General features: G+C 43.3%; 2 protein-coding genes across 3 annotated transcripts in view; one reads left to right on the top strand and one right to left on the bottom strand.

Annotated features, from left to right (window-relative positions):
• The first annotated feature begins 1276 nt into the window (after positions 1 to 1276).
• On the top strand, positions 1277 to 8922 carry aste1a (asteroid structure-specific endonuclease 1a). Of its 2 annotated transcripts, none has more exons than XM_023409597.2 (6): positions 1277 to 1774; positions 3314 to 4146; positions 4280 to 4585; positions 5900 to 6104; positions 6488 to 6632; positions 7767 to 8922. In XM_023409597.2, the coding sequence occupies exons 1-6, from the start codon at positions 1648 to 1650 to the stop codon at positions 8185 to 8187; spliced, it is 2037 nt and encodes a 678-aa protein (XP_023265365.1). In that variant the 5' UTR covers positions 1277 to 1647; the 3' UTR covers positions 8188 to 8922. The 2 variants fall into 2 exon arrangements, with proteins under 2 accessions (XP_023265365.1, XP_023265364.1); XM_023409596.2 differs by having other exon boundaries at positions 4256 to 4585.
• A 60-nt stretch (positions 8923 to 8982) lies between these two features.
• The window catches only part of atp2c1 (ATPase secretory pathway Ca2+ transporting 1), a 34013-nt gene continuing 17365 nt past the window's right edge, over positions 8983 to 25630 (bottom strand). Inside the window, exons 7-27 of the mRNA XM_023409618.2 lie at positions 25478 to 25586; positions 24962 to 25117; positions 24773 to 24841; positions 24405 to 24480; positions 24259 to 24325; positions 23763 to 23887; positions 22639 to 22736; positions 21996 to 22091; positions 21788 to 21877; positions 20702 to 20806; positions 20054 to 20210; positions 19804 to 19974; positions 18959 to 19056; positions 18309 to 18359; positions 17937 to 18103; positions 17337 to 17405; positions 17121 to 17237; positions 16480 to 16627; positions 14971 to 15066; positions 14588 to 14729; positions 8983 to 14242 (exon numbers count right to left, since the gene is read on the bottom strand). Of these exons, the coding sequence (XP_023265386.1) occupies positions 14121 to 14242; positions 14588 to 14729; positions 14971 to 15066; positions 16480 to 16627; positions 17121 to 17237; positions 17337 to 17405; positions 17937 to 18103; positions 18309 to 18359; positions 18959 to 19056; positions 19804 to 19974; positions 20054 to 20210; positions 20702 to 20806; positions 21788 to 21877; positions 21996 to 22091; positions 22639 to 22736; positions 23763 to 23887; positions 24259 to 24325; positions 24405 to 24480; positions 24773 to 24841; positions 24962 to 25117; positions 25478 to 25586 (2329 nt within the window). The 3' untranslated portion in view covers positions 8983 to 14120. The remainder of the gene's footprint in view (positions 14243 to 14587; positions 14730 to 14970; positions 15067 to 16479; positions 16628 to 17120; positions 17238 to 17336; positions 17406 to 17936; positions 18104 to 18308; positions 18360 to 18958; positions 19057 to 19803; positions 19975 to 20053; positions 20211 to 20701; positions 20807 to 21787; positions 21878 to 21995; positions 22092 to 22638; positions 22737 to 23762; positions 23888 to 24258; positions 24326 to 24404; positions 24481 to 24772; positions 24842 to 24961; positions 25118 to 25477; positions 25587 to 25630) is intronic.

Raw genomic sequence — 25630 nt, 5'->3', positions numbered from 1 at the left:
ACAAACAAAGATGAAAATATTTCAGAAATAACATTTTAATTAAATGATGTGTGGATGAAGGAAGAAGTCTGGATACTTCAGGAACACCTGAGGTAACGTGTAGACAAGGTAGCAGCTAGTGTCACTGTGCAGGTCAGGAAAATGTTTGTGTGTTGCTTCCTTCTGATTGTTTCTAGCTGCATCAGTCAAGACTTCATTTCTGCTTTTTATTATTGACGCTGTCTCATAAAATAAAAAGTCTTAACAACTACTGCCATTTCCGTCTGTCATGTGACCGTCGCCTTGCAGGTGGGAACAGGAGTTGCCCCCTTTTTTCAAAAGCATCTGATGGGCAACAGATTTGGACACAACAACTCTACGTTTCACTTTCCATTCAGCTCCTTGGTTTCTGTTCCTGGTCTGGGATCTGTGATATCTCTGACAGGTCAACGTTGCATCAGTTCATAGCTTCTTTCTCTTCTTCCAGCTTAGTCTACCATACATTTAGTATTGTAGACACAGCAGTGGTTAGTTTGGTGGACCAGAATGTCACAGGAATAAGCAATAAGTAAAGCATTTCCCTCATTTCATATTTAATAGACATTAAAAATAGGAATGGTAAAAAGAATTTATAACTGGACGATGAATCGATCATTAAATACTCCAAATTTTAAAATGGATTTACACAAACAGCATAAAACTCTCAGTAAATAAACCATTTAGAAAAACATTTACTAGCTTCTTGCAATTACAAATTGATCACAAACTAAAAACCAGTTTGAAATCTAACCTTTAACTTTATAATGTCTTTATAATTTCTGACTCATTTGATCACATTTTGAAATATGAAATAAATGTGGAAGCAGAAGTGACTCAGAGCTGCAGGATGTCGCATGTTCAGTCTCAGCTGTTACAACTTTATTTAAAAGCACAGACCTTCTATCAGAGGAAGATTCTCACATCACTGCAGCAGATTATTTTGTAACAGGAACCTTTTCAAATATTTGTGTCACTTTTACCACGTCAAACTTTCACAACAAACCCCATAAAGTTCCTTTTCAGAAGAAACCAGAACAAGCTTTAACCAAAACAAGTCAAAACAGGAACCTGTGAGTCTTTGATAATTATTTCAAGGAATGAAAAATACGCTTCAGTGTTGTTTGGTCAGAATTATGTTTTTATTTTATTGTTTGTATTTTCAGATGTAGTTGTACTGAATGTTGCAAATGTCCAAAGTATAAACATTATTCTGTTTCTATTATGTTGTAAACGTGTGAAAGGAGGATGTGTCTCACAGAGCTCGTCAGTCTGTTGCTAATGGAGAAACGTCTCCAACCCACTTGTAGTTCTACCTGCATTGCTTTTACTTGACATGACATTATTCACAGCACTGTGAGGACATGACGTGAAGGAAAATAAGGGACAAATAACCCCAACCCCGCACTGATCCAGTGCAGGACGCTGCATTTGAGGTTCTAATACGGGACAACCCCGTAATAAACGGGGCGGCTGCCAGCTCCACCTCGGGGGCAGTAATAAACCCGGAGGTTTGAATCTGACCCGCTGCTGATGTCAGGAAAGTGAAACTTAGGGAAACAGAAACGGAGCCGCAGCGGCTCCGTATAAGAGCGGAGGAGATGCGGGTTCGTCAACAGACACGGACCCGAGATGGGTGTTCAGGGCCTGGCCACTTTGTTGGAAAACTACGGGCAGATCTACCGGGAGGTCCAGTTCAGGAAGAGCCGGCTGGTGATCGACGGCTGCAACCTGCTGTACCTGATGTACTTCAGCTCAGGTAGGACTCACTGTAAACACAGTATTCTGAGTGCAGTACTACAGTACACTCAGGCATTACTGTACTGCAGTACTGTGGTACTGAAGTATTACTGTGCAGCGGGGAACGTTTGCTTCATTTCTTCCTGTTATGTGACAGAAACATTTTAATTTTCATGTAATAATCAGATTTTAAAACTTATAACCCTTGAGTTGGAAACCTCGTATCTCCATACTGACCAACAGTCGATGCCTGGATGACGTCACTTTGAATTTTCATGAGTAAAAAAGTTTTAAGATCTTTATTTCCTGGTGTTAAAGTTAAATTAAAGTCCTGCAGTCACTGTTTCCTCCAGCTGATGTTTTTTTTTTAATCTTTATTTTTATATTGCATACAGAACAGTCCACTTTGCAGTGTATATTGTTTTTGTATATAGTATTTCAAATTTAACTTATTTATTTTAGATTTTATTTCTATTCTCATTTTATTTCTTATTATAATTTTCCCCTTGTTGCTGCTTTTCTTTCGTGCTGCTGTGTCATATTTTAAGTTCCTCTACAGGGGATCAAGAGATTCATCTCATCTTATTTTAGAAGGTTTTAAACACAGATGCACGAAAATATAAGCAGCAGCTTCTTCATGTTTTTGTGGATGTGATGTTGTGACCTGATAAAAACTGAGCAGATTAATGTACAACCACTCATCATATTTTATAACCTGTCCATTAAAGGACCTTGAACTTTAGAAAAGTGTGTGGGTGTGGAGGACGGCTCAGTCTCACACAGTATAAACATCATATAAATGGTTGATTACACAGTATACAAGTCAAGTCCATTTTTATTTGTATAGCGCCAGTTCAATTTTCATAAGTTATCTCAAGGTTTATACTGGTAGGTAAATACTGTAGTTACAGTCAGATCTAAGTCTGAGGACACATCAGTGGAAGCTGCTGCATTAACAGATTATGAACATCAATCTAATAAAACAGCTGGAATAATAATATAAACTGTGTCCTTATCGAAAAAGTCATAATCATATTGATTAATAGATACCTCAAATTTCCCCATCAGCTTACAGCTACATCATAATGTCAGTGGGAGGAGGAGGGTGTTGAAATTATTATAGTGATGTATATTGTAATTGATAGGCTTTATACACCATCCCCCACACACATAACAAAACTGTGACTACTCCAGTCCCTCCCTGTCTCTGAGAGAAGAGATGCTAAATATATCTGGACATTAACTGCTTAGGAATTCCTTTTTATTATTTTATATGTAATAATATACAACAGTAATTGGACAATGACCAGAGCAGCTTCATGGCCTGTCATTTCATGACAAACTAGAACAGTCTGCAGTAGAGCACACACCTCCACCAAGACCAAACTAAACTAAAATATCTACCCCTCCCCCATCCCTCCAACAGGTGTGGTGAAACTCGGTTCAGTACTTTTTGTGTAATCCTGCAGATAGACCAGCAGACACAGGTGAAAACAAACCTCCCTGACTGAGGTAATGAAGCCAATAAAAGTTTTTTTTGTTTTGGTTGATTGGTCAGGTCTGGACGAGAATCACGGGGGGGAGTACGCCGCCTTTGAGGAGCAGATTGAGAAGTTTGTCTCGGCCCTCAGGGACTGCGGGATCTCGCCATACGTGGTACTGGATGGAGGCACTGATTCCACCGACAAGAAGCTTGATACTCTGCTGGAAAGAGCTGAGAGTCGGATCAAGAAAGCCCATCAGGCAGCAGTGGAAGGGAGGAAGCAGCACATCCTGCCACTGCTCACCAAGATGGTGTTCAAACAGACCCTGGCCCGGCTGGAGGTGCCGGTGGCACAGTGCTATGGAGAGGCCGACCAGCAGATCGCCGCCCTGGCCAACGAGTGGAAGTGCCCGGTGCTATCCAACGACAGCGACTTCTACATCTTCGATCTCCCTGCGGGGCTGCTGCCCATCTCTCATTTCAAGTGGGAGGCGGTGGAGCAGAGCGGCTCGCAGCGCTACATCCCCTGTAAGAGCTACAAAACCTCCAGCTTCTGCATCGTCTTCAACGTCCAGCCCGAGCTCCTGCCCACCTTAGCCGCCTTGGCCGGGAACGACTACGTGAAGCTGAAGAGGATGGAGACGCCCATCAACTGGGCTCAATTTGCCACCGCAGGCAGTGAGACACAAAGCCGCCTGGAGGGGCTGCTCTGCTGGTTGAAGGGCTTCACGACGCCTGAGGAGGCGCTGGAGGCAGCGGTGGGGCTGATGGGAGAACTGAACACGAAAAGAAAGGCAGAGGTGAAGAACAGCTTGAATCTGGGGATGGAGGAGTACAAGCTGCCTCCCAGCTACCTCAGCAGGTTCTTCATCCACGGGATAGCACCCCCGCTCCCAGTGGTGGAAAAGGTAATTCAATCCTTTACTTTGGAAGGTTTGTTTGGGGCACATGTCCCTTTATTGAGGTCCGGTCTGAGCGTCTTCGTAGATCTAGAAGTAACAGAGTAAATCTGCACAGGTGTTCTGTGCTGTCCTCCTGCAGGTGGCGGTTCCTATCCCGGACTGGATCCAGCTGCCTCTGATGCAGGCCCGGCTGACCGCAGACGTCCTGGACGTGCTGCAGCTGCAGAGGATGAGCCTCAGCGTCTGCGTGGATCACAAAGACACGCCCACCGCTAACCTGACCTCCAGGCCGCTGCGTCAGGTGATGTACGGGCTGCTGCTGGGCGGAGGAACGGCGCTGCAGGTGGAGGAGAGAGACAGAGAAGGCCTCCAGATGAAATTCAACCTGGTCCCACCGGTCTTCAGAGGAGTCACTCAGCGGCTGGTGCTCAACTCTCTGAATAAGGTGATGCTTTTACCAGTGCATCATTATATATCGATGATTCCCGCCTTTTTCAAATGTGTTTAAAACACAACACGGGACTGGAGTGGAAGGATGTGTCGACTAAACGCTGCCACCACTTATAACAAAAGGTTAATAGAACCAAATTTATCTAATGTTGAACTGATACAACCTGGTCACGACACCCAGACTGCTGCTGCCGACTTTAGTATCAAACTTCAAAAAACAACAAAACATAGCAAATAGTTTCCGGTCCAATGAAGCTAATGCTGCATCCACATCAAGGTTATCGTAATTACAACTTCCCGGCTTGTAAACAGCCTTTTTTCGAACGCTGCCTCAAGTCGGAACAACAACTTGGAAACTTGCCGAGTTGTTGACGACAGATATGCAGGAACATGGCGGACGAATGTAAATATTTGGTTCATGGTGAGAAACTTTTAATTGATGGTGCAAATTGACGTCTTGCAATTTCTTTTTTGCTAACATTTTTTCATTTGGTATTAGGTTGCAGTTGTCGTCCATGTAGAGTGACATGGATCAGTTACATTAGTTATTTATTATCAGTAACAAACACAATGGAAAAAGCATCAACATGTTTTAACTACAGCTCACCTTCTCTGTCGCCTCCATGTTGGTTACTCATTAAAAGCACATGTTCACGCTGAAGTCGGAAGAACGTGAAACCAGACTTTTTCTTGTCTGACTGCGCTCTTCCTTACAAACACCTCACACTGATGTAATTAAACCCTGATATAATGGATATGATGTCACATCGTTAATGTAACAATATTCTTAACTTTCGTCGTGAACGGTGGGGAGTCGAGTCGTTAACGTGGGAACTTTTCCATCTCTGCCGAGCACGAGCGAGCACGAGCACGACGTCACACAGGAAACGCAAACACTCAAACTTAACAGATACCGCAGAAAGAAGCTGATACAGCCAATTGTAGCTAATTAGGGCTGCAAGTAATGATTATTCTGCCAATAATCTTTTAATGATTGATTTGTCTATTAAATATATATAGATAATTATTGATTAATCATTGCAGCTCTATAGTTAATGCAGCCTAACCGTTTAACTTTGAGCAGCCAATCAACTTTTTTTCCTTTTTTGCATGAAAAACATTTATAGATATTTATACGCTTTTGTATTTGTAATATACATTCATTTTGTTAGAGTCACATTTTAGACAAAAGTTTGTGTCTCATTCCTTCATCTGTTTCACTCTTATGACTGGTTTTAGTGGAATAAGTGAAGTTACAACGATCAGCCAGTGTAGTTCACCTTTACCCTCTCTCCTGGTGTCGCTGTAGGCGGAGCTCTCCGAGCGTCTGCAGCTGCTGCTGGACACTCTGCAGGTGACCGAGGCGTGTCTGAGCCGCCTGCCGCCTCAGCTGCGCCTCCCGGTGGCCGTCATCTGCTTCTGGTTGCAGAACGCTCGGCCTCGGCCAGACGAGAAGCTGCTGAAGGCGCTGCTGCTGGGGCTGAGCGTCGGAGATCCTCTGAGACACACCGCAGGTAAAAAACACTAACACAACATGATGCTGCAGCAACAGCTGTGACACTTTGACGTCTGATTAGTGACTGTGGTTCACTTATCCACTGCAGAATGTTCCTGTTCATTCTTATGAATACAAATAGAACAATATAACGAGCAACTAACACTTTCTCCATTTTTCTTATAATTACCAAACTCTTCGTAATAAACAGTCAAATATCAGTTGATCTTAAGGAAATGATAAGGAAAGTTTCCAGGGAATTAACTGGATCAAAGTTATATCTGTTTTTCTAATTGATTAATCAACTAATCGTTCAAGCTCTATTATTTCTATTCTATTTCTATTATTTTCAATGAAAGAAAACTGTGTGTGTGTGTGTGTGTGTGTGTGTGTGTGTTGCAGCACTGCAGACTGAGGATCACCGCTGCAAACGACATCTGGACCTGACGGTGGTTCATGCCTTCAACCAGTGGCAGGTCTGCATGAAGGACAGCATCCACCTGAACCAGCTGCTGGGCTTCCCTCTACCTGAACCTCAGGTGTCACGGTGAGACTCCAGCAAACCCAGATCACGGCTGTGTAGGAACCCATGTGTAACAAAGCCCCTCCCCTCCCAGCTTTCCCGCTCTGACACTTAAAGAAACAAAAAGGTGTGGCAGCTGTTTACATGAACATTCAGACTGATCGTGTCCTGGATGTTAAAGTATCTTCGAGAGCCAAACGTGTCCATGTCATCCCTGATAAGGTTCTCAGGGACAACATGGAGTCAGGGTTCAACAGCATTGATCTGTCACCTTCAACATATTCCAATATCTATAAAGGGACAGATCCTTATTCTACCACCTGTGTCGGCCACTTGAGTTTAAGTTTAACTTAGTCAAATCCAAGAAATGAAAGACAAACCAGTCATAACCCATAGACTGTATTTTAGATAACGCTAATGCTCACTACATGATCTGTTGCTCTTTTATATCGTAAAAACTACAGCCAAATGTAAAAAGAACACAAACCTTTTTATGTCGCTTTTTCTTTCTTCATACTCTCGTTTAGTCCAAGGTCAAAGGTCAGGTCAGGTGTGGCCTCTTGTGTTGAAGCTCAAGCTGTTGCTCAAGGTGTTTGCTGTTCATGTTTTTGTTTTGTCTTCTTGCAGCACGTTTCTGCAGCTTGTCGGCCACCGTAGACTTCTATGTGAAACCATGGATCAAAAGTTAAAACTGAAATAAAACTTGTGTTTCGTTGTGTAATAATTTTATTATTATTATTATTATTATAATTATTACTATTCAACAGTTTCTGGAGAGAAAACAGCATCAGACTGATACAATCTTGTTCTGGGTTGATCAGATATAAGCTTGGAGTGAAAATTCAAACTATATCTAGTGTTGTATTGTTGTTATGTTTTGACATGAACAAGAAATCATAACCATGGCCACTTAGGAGACAGGAAGTCTATACCATTACTCACCACTGGCGCTTCCTGTAATGCATCATCTTTTGTTATAGTGTCTTTGATTTAATGTAAGGTCAGAGGTCAGAGGATATTTTCTGCGACATTACTGACCACAGCAGGTTAGAGAAAATATTGAAGACCTTTGGACCAAGGCTTTTTGAGACGTTCAGGTTTCATGTATTCTTTAACAAAAAGGTGAAAATCTCTTCTCGTCTTTCTGATGCTGTCCAGGTTGTATCAGGGGGTGCTGGTCCACGAGCTGGTCCACAGGATGAGGACTACAGGAAGACTGAAGGTCTTCCTGAAGAGTGACCGCTCCAGCGTGAGGCAGTACCGAACCATGGTGACCGTCGTCCACCAGTTTCTTGCTCAGAGAGTGTCGACGCCCTCAGAGAGCCACAATGAAGTGGCGGCCCCACGGCAGCGGCGGCCTCTGGACGACCTGACTGTCAACCTGCAGCAGCTGTTCCTGCAGTACGATGACGAGGAGGCTGCGACTGAAATCAACAGCGCCGTCAGAGTGCAGCAGGAGCTACATCTGGACAAACTGGTGTCAGTGAAAACTCGGTACAGAACCAAGGAGAGAAACAACCGGAGTCACAACCTGGAACTGGCCCGCAAGGAGGAGAGCAGGGGCTGGGACCTGCTCTGAGGACTGAGGGACAGTGTCTCTTCTACCAGCAGTTTCATAAAGAAGTACAAACGGGACAGAAACAAACCAAAACAGGGATCAGGGGCTAAAAAGAATTTAAATACTGGCACATGTTCAAATGAGGAAGCAGATCCACCGGCTCTGTTCTGGAGGAACCAGCAAAGCTTCTCCAATAAAAAAAGAACATGTGGGAACATGAAGCGTTTTAAAGAAGTTACAGTGCCAGGTACGAAAAACAGACTCGTCGTGTTCTTTGCACTCATCTTTTCCGAGCAGTTAAAGGAAAACATTTATTTTATTTTGGATTAATCTTGTGTTTTTTGTTTGTTCTCTTCTGGTTTTTACATTTTATTTTCTTTCCTGTTTTTCTGATGATTTATCATCAGCTGAACATTCTGGTTTGGAAGTGTATTTATATTTGCTTGTGTTCTAATTATAGCAGCACTTTTGTACGTGAAAAACAACACTGTTCACTTTTAAACATTTTAATCTTTTGTACAACTAAAGGACTATTAGATGTGACTACAGCTGTTTTCAAGTCAAGAAAGAAACTTTTTGTTTTAGAATTTTCTCCACTAATCAGCGATGACTTTTAGTTAAACTTATTTGCACTTAATGAGAAAATGGTAATATAAAATTACAAGTAAGGAAATGTTAAGTCTGTTGTTTTGTGGTGTCAAATTATTTTGAATCTTAATGTTCAACAAATGAATAAATGTTGCTCTCTTGCTTTAACTGCCTCAGTGAATATATTTAAATATCAACAGTGAAAATATGAATAAAAACAAGGTGAGATTCTTTAAAAGATTTATAAAATTTTAATATACATTTGATTCTCAGCCACACACACGCACGGACACACACACACACACACACACATAAATAAAAGTGAATATAAAGAGTGGGTCAGTGGTGTGACTGGTGTTTGGTCTCGGAGCAAAGAGCTTCAGCAGCAGCTCTCTGCTCTGCAGCTTCAGCAGCAGCTCTCTGCTCTGCAGCTTCAGCAGCAGCTCTCTGCTCTGTAGCTTCAGCAACAGCTCTCTGCTCTGCAGCTTCAGCAGCAGCTCTCTGCTCTGCAGCTTCAGCAGCAGCTCTCTGCTCTGTAGCTTCAGCAGCAGCTCTCTGCTCTGCAGCTCTCAGCTCTGCAGCTCTCTGCTCTGCAGCAGCAGCAGCAGCTCTCTGCTCTGTAGCTTCAGCAGCAGCTCTCTGCTCTGCAGCTTCAGCAGCAGCTCTCTGCTCTGTAGCTTCAGCAGCAGCTCTCTGCTCTGTAGCTTCAGCAGCAGCTCTCTGCTCTGCAGCTTCAGCAGCAGCTCTCTGCTCTGCAGCAGCAGCTCTCTGCTCTGCAGCTTCAGCAGCAGCTCTCTGCTCTGCAGCAGACGAACTTGAGCTGAGAGTAAAAACAGCTGCAGCGTTGGAGAAAGGAGCTTTACCAACAGTATTTCACAAAGCTCTGTAGTCTGACAAAACAAAGACGCCAACATCATGAAAAGGTAAAATGATGAATTATTCTTTAATATAAAGATTTTTTATTGTCACAGACTTGATACAAACCTTTTTTTTTTAATGTTTGCAGAGTTGTTTTTAATAAATTGTCATTGATTCGTTGGGATTTTAAAAATAATCAGCAGGTTAATTGATCATGAAAAAATGTAATGGTGTAAATCTTTCAACTTTCAGTTAATCTTCAGATCATTTTCTAAATTTATTGATTGTTTATAAATTATTAGAAACTGCGCAGGGCAATACCTTGCTGTGCAAAACCTGATCAATTTGTAAATATTATCTTCTTCAACTTCTTGTTTTTTTATTGAAGTTTCTCGCTGAGAACAGTTTTGCTAACTAACCATTATTTTCATTATTCACTGATGTGACGACTATTTTCCTGATCAGTCAATTAATCGTCAGTGACACTCTCTTAAAGCTCCATGAGACATCTTTCGAATATTAAATAGAAGCAGCAAATCTTCATATGTAATGATCTGAAAATGACAACAGATACAAGTTGCTCCATTGGTCGATCAATCAACTGTTTCAGCTGCACTTCAGACTAAGGTGAGGGACGGGATCTGCTTTGTGAAATACTGTCCAAACCACTCAGCAGTAAAAAGAGGAAGAGCTGCCACCAGTCATGCTCGGCCCCGACACACAGCGGATTCAGAAAGCAGTTTATAGAGTAAGTTTAGACGAGAGACCAACCGTCACTTATTTTACAGAGTCAAATGTACAAGTTCACACAAACCAGTGTGAACGTCGATGATGAGAAGAGGAATGAAGAACTGAGGATTTCAATCAGGTGGAAAAGAAACCTCAAAAACAGGTGAGAGAATGGACACGGGACGAAATGGAGGTCATGTGATCTGCTGCCTTTTACACAACACGGGTCCAGGAGAGCAGAACCAGGAGCATCAGACCGTCATACAGGTCAGAAACAAACCTTCAGTTCAGACACATTTTCTGAACCAAAGCTGCAGCAATCGATTATTTTCATCGTTTAATCTGGTAATTATGTTCTCCATTACTTTCTTGGTTTATGAAATGTATTCTCACAGAAAACTAAAGAAAACAAAGTATTCACGTTTTTGACTCCAAGCAATGAATCAAGTATCAAAACAGCTGCTGATTAGTTTTCTGCTGATCAACTAATCGATGAATCACTGCAGCTCTCACCCAGACCACTTCACCGCAAGACTCAAGAAAACCCAGTTCCCTTCGTACAGCACTTAGAAACACCACGACCTGGATGACTGACAATCTTCAGACATACACTTATACCGGAGTGGAACGACAAGTTAATGCACCACATCTGCTGTAAATGTAAGCACAGGAGGTCCAAGTCAGGTAATGCAGGTAAACCTTCACAAACAGGAAGTAAACACAGCACATAGGTATAAACAAAAATTACAGTAGATTTTTAAATCTGGCGTCTGACTGGAGCTAAAAACAACAGAAACAGTTTAACTCCTTCCTCCTCTCCACTGTCTCTGTATCAAACCAGGAGCTGGATCAGAATCTGCTTTAAGACCATTCAGACCAAGCATCAACCTCCAGTACTGAAAAACTAAAAGCTGCAGTTCCTCTAATGACCACTAGAGTCTGGCTCCAACAGTGAGTCAGTCCCCATAGACTCCCATGTTAAACTGTCCAACTTTACAGCAGAAATAAACATGTTTACAGCCTGGTACAAAAACTGTTTTGGTCTCTAGAGCTAATTTCCTCCTTCATGACACCTGTTTATATAACTCACCTGTTTACATTTTATTAAGGACTACAGTTATGGAGGATTGAGGGCGTGGCCTCTTTGAGTGACAGGTGGGCGAGCGAATGCCTCTTTGACCATTTCTGGATTAGCTGGGAGTTAGGGGGCGGAGTCAGACATGCCAAGATGGCGACGGTGGAGCAGCTCACTTTGAGCTTCAGAAATCTACGGATGACGTCACAGAGGCCACATCCATCTTTATTTACAGTCTGTCTCTCATTCGTTGGAGTGGAGGCTCTTTGTTGAACTAGGCTCAGAAACAGAGGAGCTGAGGCTGTGACATCCTGTCTGAGTTGTGGCGCCTGATAAACCTGCCTCACCTGTTCCTGAATCACCACAGCTTTGTTTTCAGTCTGAAATTCTGCTCAAGATCCTCTTTAAATAATCTTGTGTTTGTTTAAGATTGTGAGACTGCTGTCGTTGCTCCTTTCGTTTCCTTGGACTCATTTAACTGGTCTGTTTGATTCTGAGCTGTAGCTGATGTCGGACTTTACTCTGTCTGTGATACGGGACTGTGTGAAGGCGCCTCAGTTTTCCTGCTGGGTGTCAGTCTACCAACATCAACGTGTTTCCAGATCACAGAGCAGAAATGAAGGATGGAAAAGCTACAAAATAAGACTAATATCTCTGCTGACATTTGCTCATTTAGAAATAAAATCTCATGTTTAATTCTTTAATCTTTTACAGTTAAAAGCTGCAAGTTACAAATCAAAACCTGGAGAAAGTAAAAGAACACCTGGACTCTGCTGCTGCTTCCCATCAGGTACGTCTTCTGATATTTCGTACTGACACACAGTCAATATAATGTTGAAGACGATGACGACCATCTTTGTTCAAACAATGAATTTTGGAAACAGGAAGCAGAGTGAAGGTGTTTTCCTCTTCCCCCGTGGTCATGTCTAAATGTGCCTTTTGGAAATAAATAAAAAAAAAAAAAATCTACAAATAAAACCTTCAACAACAAGACCAAGGCCAAGTAAACTACATTTCCCACAAAGCACCATGACTTATTTATACTGATTAAAAGTGGAGGTAAATCTGAGACAGAGATGTGACAGGAAATAAAAACGGAAAATAAAACTTGGGGAGATTGATTGAAAACTGAGTGAAGTGCTGAAGCAGATGAAGCAGAGAAGCCATCCGTCAGTAAAGGGCTTCTTCCTCCTCCGCTCAGGTGGAGGTGATTCAAACGATGGATGACTTCTCTAAGGCACAGGATGAGGAGCGGTGTCACTGAACGGTCTGTGTCTGGACCCAGTTCCACAACGAGCGTCAGGAAGTTTCAAACAGCAGCTCTGTTTATATAAACCAGTGTGTGAAGGATGAAGCTTGAAGCACATGGACCACAGGAACCAGCACGTTGTGGAGGTGTGACGCTACATTATTTATTTATTTGGTCTGAACTGCTGCTCTGTCTTAACATAACTGACCTTTAAGCTTTTATTTGTTTATCAATTTGATCAAATTTGAACATGGAATGAAGAGTTGAGCTGTTTGAGGAAACCACAGTCACATGACTCACAGCTGACTCACTGATTGGACAGTTGTGTTTAGCTGCATCATCAGGGAAATGTGGTGAAAACCTGTTTATTGATCTTTTCTGGTGTCACAGTCTCCGGGACACTGTATGTTATGATGACATATTATTATTTTATACTATATATATATATATACACACACACACACAGTACGATATTTTCTCCTCATTGAGAAATTCAAAATGTTTTTACAGGAAACTTTGTTATTTCATAAAATCACTGTGTCAGATACCGGTACTTTAATGTGTGGTCTGTCACCGAGTCGCAGCCCGTCACTGAATGAAGTTTACTCTTAAAACTTGAATGTTAATTGTTGCTGTTTAGTCACAAATGTTACACTTTATAAAGACAGATGTTTAGGAGCGTCTTTTGAAAAACGCAAGATGAAAAAATGATGAAAATAACTTTAAATTTAAATTAGGTGCCGAGTAATAATGTTGTTGAACGCTGCAGAGAAGATGAAATTAAAGCTGCACTGTTTCTTTAAATGACTGTCATTATGTAAATATTTCACTGCATAAATCTTTACATTTACTTTCAGCAGGATCAAAGGAACCAGATGAACAGTTTCCTCTCATGGTTTGTACCGTCACACCTCCGCCCTGTGCTGGAAACTGCGACACATCGTCCGGCGCATTGAGAAGCAACAACAGTGGTGGACAGATTTAAAACAGACGACTGGAGGAAAATTGCACACGTCTCTAGTGTTTGATTGGTCAGAGGGTTTTCTTAACGTACATCCTAAACAACGAGCCGGTTGGCGTCAGGAAGGCGTGGTCGGTCCGTGGCGGTTTCCCCCAAAGCTCCTGTCAGGAGTGTCCTCTGAGCGTAGCGGGGGCACCGGCTAAAAGGCGTCGGCGCTGAGATCTCCCAGCAGCCATCTCTTCCTCCCAGCTCAATCAAAGTCCAGTTCACCTCCCCCCGGCACCGGGAGTGCCCTCCAGTCCCAGACCAGAGTCTCTCCCCCCGTCTGTGGATCTCACAGGAAAATCCCACAAGTCCTTGCAGTCTTCTTTAGTCAGTGCCATCAGGTGTGAGATCCTAAAATCATCATGTTCCCATCACCTTCATCCGCCTCTTCGTCTTCCTCAGATCCTTCAGCCCAGGCAGTGGGGGTGTAGGGGGGTGTGGGGGGGGGGTCATACCTCATGGAAGCAGTCAGCGGGCGGGGTCCGCTCTATTCCCCTCCACCTCTCCACCTTCTTAATGGCCTCAGACACGATGCAGACCGAGGAGGTGAGGCTCACCAGGAACAGCAGGTCTGCACCAGAGACAAAGACTGAGACTGGGTCGCTCTGTCACACTTATCAGATACAACATACTGTGTGTGTGTGTGTGTGTGTGTGTGTGTGTGTGTGTGTGTGTGTGTGTGTGTGTGTGTGTGTGTGTGTGTATATATATATATATATATATCAAATATACCATTCATATCATATCTCTTCTGTAGGACATCACTGACGGTTCACACACACACACACACGAGATATGTCAGCACACATGGCGAGGTACAACGCTCTTCCTCCTAACAAACTGCAGCTGTTTAACATGCCTCCAGTTTCATTTCCAGCTGTTTCCAGCTGTTGATGTTGAGCAGGTTTTCTCTTACCAAAGATGCTGAGGCTCTCTGTCTGGAAGACGTTCTGCAGTGGAGGGAAGTAGATGACGAGGAGCTGACCCATGATGGACGCCAGGACGGCGTAACAGAACGTCTTGTTACTGCACAGGCCCATCTCATGGACCATCCGAGTCTGAGAGGCAACATTAACATCAGTCACACACACGTCTCTTTATTTACAATCTTTTTATATTTCATATTTTTGAGTATATATTTTAAAATATAACAGTCATAAATATAACAGTTCTATAAATTGAACATATAATCAATAACTTAAGGACTTATTTCTGGTTTTCTGTTTAACTTGTCTGTTGTCTGACAAACTGTTTAAACTTTCTCTCAGGCTGCTGCAGCAGAAAGAAGAAGAAGTTCACCTGAGAGCGAGAGCTCAGAGCGTTGAACATGTCGAAGAAGACGAAGCAGGTGAAGGTCATGGTGGTGTCTCGAGGAGTGATCACGTTGTCCTGCAACTGAAGCACAAACAACAACAAACACATTCAAGTCCAGACAGGTGACTGAGCTGTTTCCAGGAACCAGGGTCTAAATATTGTTCCCGGGGTAATTGATCTACCCCCAAAAAAAAGTTTTTGGTCGGGGGGGTTGTACTTTCCAAAGGTTCAGGAACTTTGTGGGGTGTGGTCTGCTGTGCTGAGTGTGCTGTCCTGGCGTCCACATATGTGGACCTCACATTTTGGGTTCTCTAGACCACAATACTAACTTTTTCTCAACAAAGGCCTGGTGACCACATATGAGGTTATTATACTCAGTAATCGAAATTTAAAACTAATGTCCTCATATGTGGACATCATTTTTCTCAGGTCCCAATCAGCCTAAATAGCATAGAGAAATTAAAAATGCACGCCATTCAAGAGTTCGGGTCTTAGGAGGTTAAAAGTCCGCAGTGAGCAAGCGATTTGTCCTGTTACGTCCTCCAAGTGAACAATGTAATGTCAAGTAAAACCAAACCAGTTGTAGCCTAGACATAATCTTCCTGGGACAGACCGAGACATTCAGATTCAGTTTCACAAAGACGTTCTGTGATTTCATTTTTATCTTTGCTTTAATTTCAAAAGAACAAAGACATTAAACTGTAAATTTCTTTAAGCTGGAGCTGTGTATAAATATGAAAACTCTCAGGATATACAGCAAACCGTCACATCAAGATTCATCTACAGAACAGTTTCTGCTTCTCTTCCTCCTACTCAGTACAGTATAGTCCAGGTTGTCATGCCGACCAGATCCCTGTAAACTTTCTGAATGTCGATGCATCGTTCAAACCGTTTTCTTTTTCCCTCAAGCACATGAGGCGCCTCGGCTGTGTGCCTCTCTCTCTCCCTTCTCCTTCTCCTCCCTGTTCCTCCCTGCAGCTCCTCCCTCCTCCAGAGCTGCAGAGTCTGGACCTGCAGCTGTAAACCAGCCACTGCCTCATGATCCTGTTTAACACCTGCTGCTCAACCTGCTAAAATTACTATAATTAATAATGATAGTTATTAATGTTATTAGCTGCCATTACTATTGTTATCAGTAGGAGCATTACAGTTGCCACTAAATGACTATCACTGTTACTGCTGCTACTGTCACTATTATTAATATTGTTATTACTGAGTCCGGTTCTGCTCGAGGTTAAAAGGAAGTCTTTCCTTGCGTCTGTCGTCTAATGCTGCTCTTGGTGGGAACTGTTGTGTCTCTGTAAATAATATTATAAAGAGAAGGTCTCAACCTGCTCTGCTTGGAAAGAGCCTTGAGATAACTTATGTTGTGAATTGGTGCTATACAAATAAAAATTGATTTGACTTCCTGTTCTTCTTTGTCGACTTTTCAATCACATGTCAATGAAAGAAAAACACAGACGTGTTTTCTACAGACAAACAGACGTGACCCACCTCCCTCCAGAAGACGAACAGAGTCCCACAGACGATGATGAGAGCCGACACCAGGACCTTGATGATCAGACTGCGGGTGATGATGCTGTCTCTCACGTTACGAGGAGGTTTTCGGATCACGTCCCGGTCGACAGGCTCCACCCCCAAACTAAAACACAACACTCACTGTCACACACCTGAATCTTTCATGTGTAAAATCTTAAATCTAATGCAGGAGTCAGGATTTTAGAAATATTAAAGTCATTAGTAGAAATATTGACACCCACAGAGACGCTTTTTTAAATCATTTGCTTTTTTGGATTTTATTTATTTATTTATTGATGTTCCATTATTTTTTCTATATGTTTTATTTCAAGAACATTCCTTAAAAAATTAAAACCAATGATAAATTCAACTGCCCTCACTCTGATTAAAATGTTTTCAATGAAATTGGCACCAGCTGACATGAAACTGATCACATTAAGCATCACTTTCTACACGGCCTAGAATTAAAATCTGATAGAATAATAATCATTTTTTATTCTGTTATTTCCTCAGCCTGAAAATCGACCACTTTAAATACACTGCAGTTCAGTTCAGCTGGTTTTGTTTTTTAACTTATCTGTCTGTTTTGCACTACAGTTCCCATGATGCCCCTGTACCTTTGAGCCGGGGGTCCGTCCATGATGATGTTGATCCACAGGATCTGCATGGCGTTCAGCGGGTTGGGGAAGTTCATCAGCGTCGCCAGGGAGATGAGTGTCAGTGCTGCGATACTCCTGGAGCCCAGCAGAGGGAGACAGAGGTGGAGAGACAGTGAGACCAACTGGACACCAACATCACTAGGACAACACACATCACAGAGACCGTCCACTCACGTGCTCAGCTGGAAGCGAACAAAGTTCTTGATGTTGTTATAAATTCCTTTTCCCTCCTCAATGGCCGACCTGGAGAACAAACAGCAAACTTTATACTCTCATGTAAACCAGCTTGTCTGTTCAAATAAAGGATATTATTTAGATTGTTTTTACCAGTGTAAATATATATCTGTCAGTTTGATTTTTAAATACATGAAAGATTTAAATTTTGATAATAATTTTAATAATTTAGATTTAAAGGAAAATTTACATCAACATCTTCGTCCTGGTTTTATTTGGACGTGGTTTTATAATCAGGATTTCTACTGGGGATGGGCATTTTCATTTATTTAAATATTCAAGTATTCTCATTACCTTATGAATGAGTTACTTGATTAAAAACCTGATTAACTTATTGAGTTGATGAGTCTTGTTTCAGCACTGATTAGCTTCATTAGCAGAGCAGCTGTGAACATCAGCCTCAGTTTTCTATCTGAAAGTTATTTACATGCTGATTGGCTGAGTGAAAGGAGCAGGTGCCGTTTCTGTTCTCTCTTTTCACACTTTGATTTTCACTGACCAGAGACCAGAGAGACCCCGCCCCATCAGTGTTTGACTCACATGATGGTCTGGAAGTCGTCGTCCACCAGGATCATGTCAGCCGCCTCTTTGCAGACGTCGGTGCCCGTCTGGCCCATCGCCACGCCGATGTCAGCGGCTTTCAGAGCCACGGCGTCGTTCACGCCGTCACCCGTCATGGCCACCACGGCACCGATGTTCTGGAGAGACTGAACAACGACACGGAGCATCATCCCCAGATGTCCTTGCATTCATGTTGCCATGGAAACCTAACCCTAACCCTAATATTCAACAGTTTTTACTTCTTCCATCTGTGTTTTGTTTCTTTCTGTTAACCAAACAGCTGGTATATAAAATACTAATACTAATAATTATACTCATAATAATACTAATACTACAGTTCATCGTACTCACCTTCACAATCTTCAGCTTGTGTCTGGGACTGGCTCGATAAAACACTGCTATCTGCAGAGAGAGAGAGAGAGACAAATAGACAGAGAGAGAGACAGACAGAGAGAGAGAGAGAGACAGAGAGAGAGAGACAGACAGACAGAGAGAAAGAGACAGAGAGAGAGACAGACAGAGACAGAGAGAGAGAGACAGACAGAGAGAGACAGAGAGAGAGACAGAGAGAGAGACACACACAGACAAAGAGAGAGAGAGAGAATCAAAGTGAATCAGACGTCTCACAGCAACTGGTTATTTTCAGAAACCTATTTTTATTGGAGGTTTGAGATAAACTGAATAAAGTTCCACTGATCTTCAGGACTGATACACTCACAATGTGGAAACTACATCAGTTGTTTTGAGTCATGTTGTTGTGTTTTTTTCACACATCTGACTGTAAATACTCTGAGTTCCTGCTTCCTGTTTGAAGCTGTGAAACCAAAACACTGAGGAAACATCCACACGTTTGATTCTGTCAAGATCAACCAAACATCTTTATGACAATCATCATCCAGGGTCAGAATCAGTTAAGGTGCAATTTAAATATCCTGGAGACACTTCTAATGGATCTGTGTGTGTGTGTGTGTGTGTGTGTGTGTGTGTGTGTGTTCTCTCACTCTGGGGACGATGTGTGAGAGCTGCTGCAGGTCGAGCTGATCCACCTCTTCTCCAGACAAACACTGACAGCCTTTAGAGTAGAGCCCCAGACGACTGGCTGCAGAGACACAGGAAACAGACTGAAGGTTAAAAGACATTCAAAATAATAAAAAATAATCATCTTATATTGATTCTGAAAACATCAGTCATCAGAAATCTGCCTTCTGTTTGTGTGTGTTACATATTGTGGTTACAAAGTCAAAGTAAAAGTTTCTTAGATTAAACCAGGAAACAGACACAGATGTTCTGTCACATGTTTCATGAATATCTAGAATTTGACATTTTATATTCAAAACTAACAGTGGACTCTTTATTATTTATCAAATATTGGTATTTAATTGATACAAGTTCTATAAAATTGAACTTTCTATCTTTTCTTCTGACTATGTTTATTGTCAAGAATCAAAAGGCAAAAACTAATTCCTTGTGTGTGAAACTTGATTCTGATCAGAAGTACTGGAGAGTGTTGATTATTCTGATCATTACTATTTGGGAAACAGGTTTTTCCTCACGTCACCAGATACATCCAAACAATAATGTTAAGTTTTGCTGAACAGTTTAAGTTTGGTCTAAACGTTACTAATAATATTGTTATTGTGAAAATGTTGTTGTATTGAAGTTGTGTTTTGTTCTGTTGTTCAGTTATCATGTATGGAAGTTAAAAAAATCCACATGCAGCGTCTTTTCTGACCAGACCAGTAGAAACTGAGATCAAAGTGAACAGTCACATGACCACTCCTCCTCCCAGCTAATGAAGCCTGTTGATAAAATCTATAATCTATCAAGAGCGAGGCTCCTCTCTGACCTATAGACACCGCCGTCTCCTGGGAGTCTCCTGTGATCATCTTGATGGCGACTCCGGAGTTGATGAGCGTGGCCACGGCCTCTTTGACCCCTGACCTGGGGGGGTCGATGATGCCCACCAGACCCAGGAAGGTCAGCTTCCCCATCTCTGAGCCGGAGGCGAAGGCCAGCACTGAAGGGAGGAGCAGAGATGATGTGTCAGAGCTGAAGCGAGCGTCTGTGATGTCACTGAGAGCGCAGTGAGCTGTTACCTCTCAGCCCCGCAGTGCCCATGTAACTGATCTGCTGCTGGTACAGCTCCCTCTGCTGGTGGCTGAGGGGGAGTGCGGCTCCTCTGCTGTTGTAGGAGCTGCAGAAGCGAATCACCTGCTCGTACGCTCCCTTCATGAAGTAAACGCCAGCCTTGTCCTGGGGGGGACGGGTACAATCAGACTCACATCAACACACCACAGAACAAAAACAAACTGTAAAAAGTTTTTACTTCTTAATGATAATTTTTACATTTATGATGTAAACACATTTATTAGGTTCTATGATCTCAGCTGTTCACTATCATCAACGTGTTGAACTGTTTTTTATTGGATCTCCATTTTAAGGCCTTAAATGGCTCCGCCCCCAGTTACATCTCTGATTTGTTGACATGGTTACTGTCCAACTGAGATCTGCAGATCCGACCCCCACCCACAAGGTCAAGGTTTGTGACTGAGGGTGAGCGGGCTCTTCTTACAAAGCTGTTTTTATTTAGAATGTTTTATCCCTAATCATTGTTTTCACAGATTTTATCATCTTTTCTCTTCCCGTCAGATCTTTCTGCATAATGTTTTATTTCTGCTCTGCTACTTACACCCCACCCCCCACCCCCCAAGCTCAGACTGTTTATCATGTGGGGGTGTACAGACCTGCTGGGTGCGGTGAACACAGCGAACAGCCATCCACTTCTGCTCCGACGTGAAGGGATGCTCCTCCAGACGGACGTACTCCTTCTGCACACCCTCCAGGCCCATCTACAAGACACGGGCACAGCTGGATCAGAGACACAGCTGGACCAGAGACACAGCTGGACCAGAGACACAGCTGGACCAGAGACACAGCTGGACCAGAGACACAGCTGGACCAGAGACACAGCTGGACCAGACACAGCTGGACCAGAGACACAGCTGGACCAGACACAGCTGGACCAGAGACACAGCTGGACCAGACAGAGACACCTCATGTTCACGTCACAGCTGGAGTCTCCTTGTTGTTGAAATGCATTTCACTCATGAAAACACATGAAGAAGAAACACACGGACGATAAACGAGAGTCTGCAGCCGACAGGTTTAATGTGTGCTTGAGGAGAAAAGACTGAAGTGTTTAACTGACATGAGATCATGTGACAGTCGACGCTGTAGAGAGACGGGTGGATGCTGCAGTTACCAGATGGATGATTACAAGACACCCCAGTTGTGTTTTTTGGTGTCCATGGAAACACTAAGTAACTACACAGAGACATGATTACAGATATCAACACACGTGTGTAAGTGTCTATCACCAACAACAGCCTGATTTATATCAAAGTGACGTTTGATGTAATGAAGTAAATGCAGCTCAAACAGAAATAAAGTCTGTGTTGAGAGTTTGTAATCTCTGACTGGTCGCTGTGGGAGACTCACAGCTTCTCTTCACATGAACCAGATATATAAGATCTACCAGTTAAAGACTAAAAAGTTTACTTGATGAAAGAAGAACTGATACAATAAACCACGACAGGAATCCTCGTGTCGTCAAGGACTGAAATTTAACCTTCACATTAAGACAAAGCTAAAGAAAACTAGAATCACCTCCTCCACTCAGAATAGAGTCAGGTCACATCCCTGTTCATCCATAGTCAGATCAAATATTAAAATATTAACCAGTTGTGTGAGATTTTGCCATAATTCCATATCGCCATATCTTCGTTTACTGTACGTGTGTGAATGTGAAGTATCGGTCGGAGTGTTTTTACCTTCATGGCGAGGGCGATCAGCGCTCCCTCCGTCGGTCGTCCCAGCAGATTGTGGTTCCTGATCACTGAGTCGTTGCACACACAGCCGACCTACGACACAGGCACGGATTAATCTCTTCTCCTCCAGCAGCAAACGTTTCCTTTCCTTCCTTTTATTTCACAGATATTTTGTCCAGTGTGAAAACACGTTTCCCTTCAGTGAACTCACCTCCACGATCTTACTTATAGAAGGGCAGGAGAAGCCGTGGATAATTTCTCCGTCCAGGAAAACTTCTCCTGCTCTGTTGTAGCCGACGCCCGTTACCTGCAAGACAACGGCATGAGTCATAAACAACACGACGCTCACTGAGCAGACGACGAGTCAAACAAGAGCCCGCCAAGCCAGTCAGTGAAAAACAAGAAGAATCACTCTGTTCACCACAGAAGTGATTCTCCTCTCATAGAGAATCACATGTTCAAGGTCCTGTACAGTAAAGAAAAAGTAGATTCTACTTGACTTTCATCTATTTTCAGCTCCTTTAATGTGAATTAAATTTACAGTTTTCATCTTCCGTCAGTGCTGAAAACTAACCCCTGACCAGTGTGCTGGTCCTCAGTCACCTGACCCACTTCTCCAGTCCGGCAGCTGAGACTTCAGGACCGAGGAAGTGGGTCGGTCTGGTCTCTGTGGGCTGCAGGAAACGGAGTGAACCTCGGTCAGGTGCAGACGCCGCATTACAGCAGCAACAGTGAGGGAGGTGTTAATGTTGCTTTACTAACAGCACAACGACTCAACACACACGCACACGCGCACACACACACACACACACACACACACACACACACACACACACACACACACACACACACACCTCAGCGTGGAGTCCGTCTGATGTGAACAGCTGAGTGACTGTCATCTCGTTCTTGGTCAGAGTTCCTGTCTTGTCTGAACAGATCACGTTACAGCAGCCTGAGGGAGGAGACAACCAGAGGAATGTCAACACATACATACACACACAGATATACACACACATACACACACAGATATACACACACATACACACACAGATACACACACAGATACACACACACACACACAAAATAAACAAATCTTCAGAGAGCAAACAGAAAAACTAAAACCACATCAGCTGTTGAGGGACAGGATGTTGTTGCAGCTAAAATACCTGATTTCACCGCAGCTTTTCTTAAAGATTTTTTTAAATGAAACTGTGGGAGAAAATAAAAAATTGCAAAAACTGTATTTACCTTGTATTAAACATGGAAGGCAACTTGTTCCAGTGAGTGATCGTTTAAGGTGGAATGTTTTTCTTCGGTGTTACTTGATGCGTGATTGATGATTAGGAATTGATCAATACGCCTTAAATGTCGATATGACTCTGACCGTGTGTTTTTATCAGCTCTCTTCATGACAGACTCTTTATTGATGATCAGATCTTCAGCTTCTTCAAATGTAGATAAACATCAACGTGATCAGGTGACTGTAGATGTTTTATTTCCTCTTGAGAATAAAAGTAGTGGAGCGTGGTCCCGGAGGCTCCGGTAGCTCTACACCTGTGGCTCCAGCTCTACACCTGTGGCTCCACCACAGTGTTGCAGAGTTACAGAACTATTTAACCCTTTCATGTAAAACATGGTGAACGTCTTCACACGTCTTTTACAGGGATGTTTGTTGGTGAATGTGAGACGTTCATGTCACACGTGTCTGCGGCTTCACAACATGCTTTAACACCACAAACAAGGAAGTAAGTTTGGTGACATCATCAAGGTTTTGATCAGGGACTGGTCTGATTGGTTCAACTCGAGGGAAACTTTGATCATTTTTGATCAAATTTGTGGAAAAGTTGCAGTGATTAGACAAGAATGGAAGGTTGCGCAGAATTCATGGGGATAGTTTGGGTTTGCGTTAATTTTTGCGATCCCAACATCGCAACTTTCAGCAGGGACTGGATACTGTGGTGTGCTGTGAGTAATGTACCCAGAGTTTCTACGATGGGCAGCTTCTTGACGATGGCTCTTTTCTTCACCATGCGCATCACGCCAAGCGCCAGCGTCACCGTCACCACGATGGGCAGACCCTCAGGGATGGCAGCTACGGCCAGACTGAAGGAGACAATCAACAATCAACCAGAGTGAAGATGATGATCACCTTAATTATTTAAACCATCCATCCAGAACATGTGACATCCATTCCTATCTGCCCCTCTTCCTTTTTCCCCCAGTGTGTAAACCAGTTTACCTTCATGGACCACAGACTGTAGAACAGAAGCAGAAGTCTGTGTCAGCCTCTTTACATTACATTACATACATATTACATTACATATTTCCATCAGTCAGTCCTTCCTGTGCACAACACAAAGTCGTTCAACTCGACACACCTGAACACATAGCTGTCACATCTATAACATGACAACGGTCAGTTAGTTAGAATCAGTAAGTTATAGTCAGAGACAGCTGATTGGGACCTCTGCTACCTGACACCGATGGTGAACATGTCCAGGATCCTCTTCCCCTGCAGCCACCCCACCAGCATGATGACCCCTGAGACACAAGGAGGAGGATCAGGTCAGACTGAACACTGGAGCTGCTGCAGGTGACGGCTGATGAACTACTGACTCACCTATGATGCAGAAGGAGTACAGAGACAGCTGCTTCCCCAGCAGGTCCATGCTCTTCTGTAGAGGAGTTTTAGGAGCCTGAACAGAAGCAACAGAGCCATTACTACACAGGAGACAGGGGTTAGGGTTAGCCACCAGCTGCTGAAACAACACATTCAAGCTCATTCAAACCTCTGCAGCTCGACTGTGAACCAGAACCATCAGTCCAGTTGTAGCTGTTCTGCACGACTTCCTGATTCATTTAAAATTGATTATAAGCCCCTCCTCCTTATATACAAACATGAGGTTTCAGAAACCAGATCATTGGAGAGAGGCGACTAGTGATGTGTGAGCTTGTTGCTTCACTTATATTCAGATTAAACTCACTCACCTCTTCTGCTTGCATCATCTTGAACACCTCCCCAAACTCAGAGTTCTCTCCAGTTCCTATGACGATGCCCTGAGGAGCAGAGTAACAGGTTTACACACAGATCACCTGCTGTGTGTTATATTATACTGTATGTTTTATATGGTCAGGACATCAGACGATGGAAGAAACACTGAGTCCTAGTGCTGGTACCTTGGCTTTACCACAGCGCACCAGAGTCCCCATGAAGGCGATGTTGCTGCGGGACGCGATGTCTCCGTTGGTGGCCGCCGGCTGGTGGGAGGTGGATTTGGAGCAGGGGGTGGTCTCCCCCGTCAGACTGGACTCATCTACAGACAGGTCGGTGGCCTGTGAGGGTGGGGGGCAGACACAGAGAGGTTACTGAGTCTCTGATCGCCCTTTGGAGCTGAAACATGTTCTTGTTGAAAACAGAAACTCTGTCGCAAACAGTTCCTCCAGTTTGGTTTCACTTTAACTGTTCAGACTGTAACCGGCTGCTGTGGTCAGAGCTGTAGCAGCACGGTGTCTGTGCTCAGACCAGGTGAGTCGTTACCTGCTCTGAACACTCACCTGTCACTGGAGCTACAAGTAACATTAATGAAGGTCTGTGACAGTAACATAAAACAGAAAAGAAAGTACAGATAAAGAGAGAGAGAGTGTGTGTATGTATGTGAGAGTGTATGAGTGTATGAACGTGTGTGCGTGCACCTCAAAGAGGCGGAGGTCAGCTGGGACTCTCTCTCCCACCGACAGACAGACGGTGTCTCCAGGAACCAGCTCTCTGGCCAGCAGGTGCTCCAGGTTTCCCGCCCTGACACTGAGGCAGAGAACATACCTGGATCAGTGACCTCAGTGGGGGGG

Source organism: Seriola lalandi, unplaced genomic scaffold, assembly GCF_002814215.2.
Source record: "Seriola lalandi dorsalis isolate HSWRI2012SDOR001 ecotype SW California unplaced genomic scaffold, Sedor1 jcf7180002054400, whole genome shotgun sequence".
Taxonomy (NCBI): Eukaryota; Metazoa; Chordata; class Actinopteri; order Carangiformes; family Carangidae; genus Seriola; species Seriola lalandi.
Note: the sequence above shows the minus strand (reverse complement) of the source record. Positions and strands in the feature narration are given on the sequence as shown.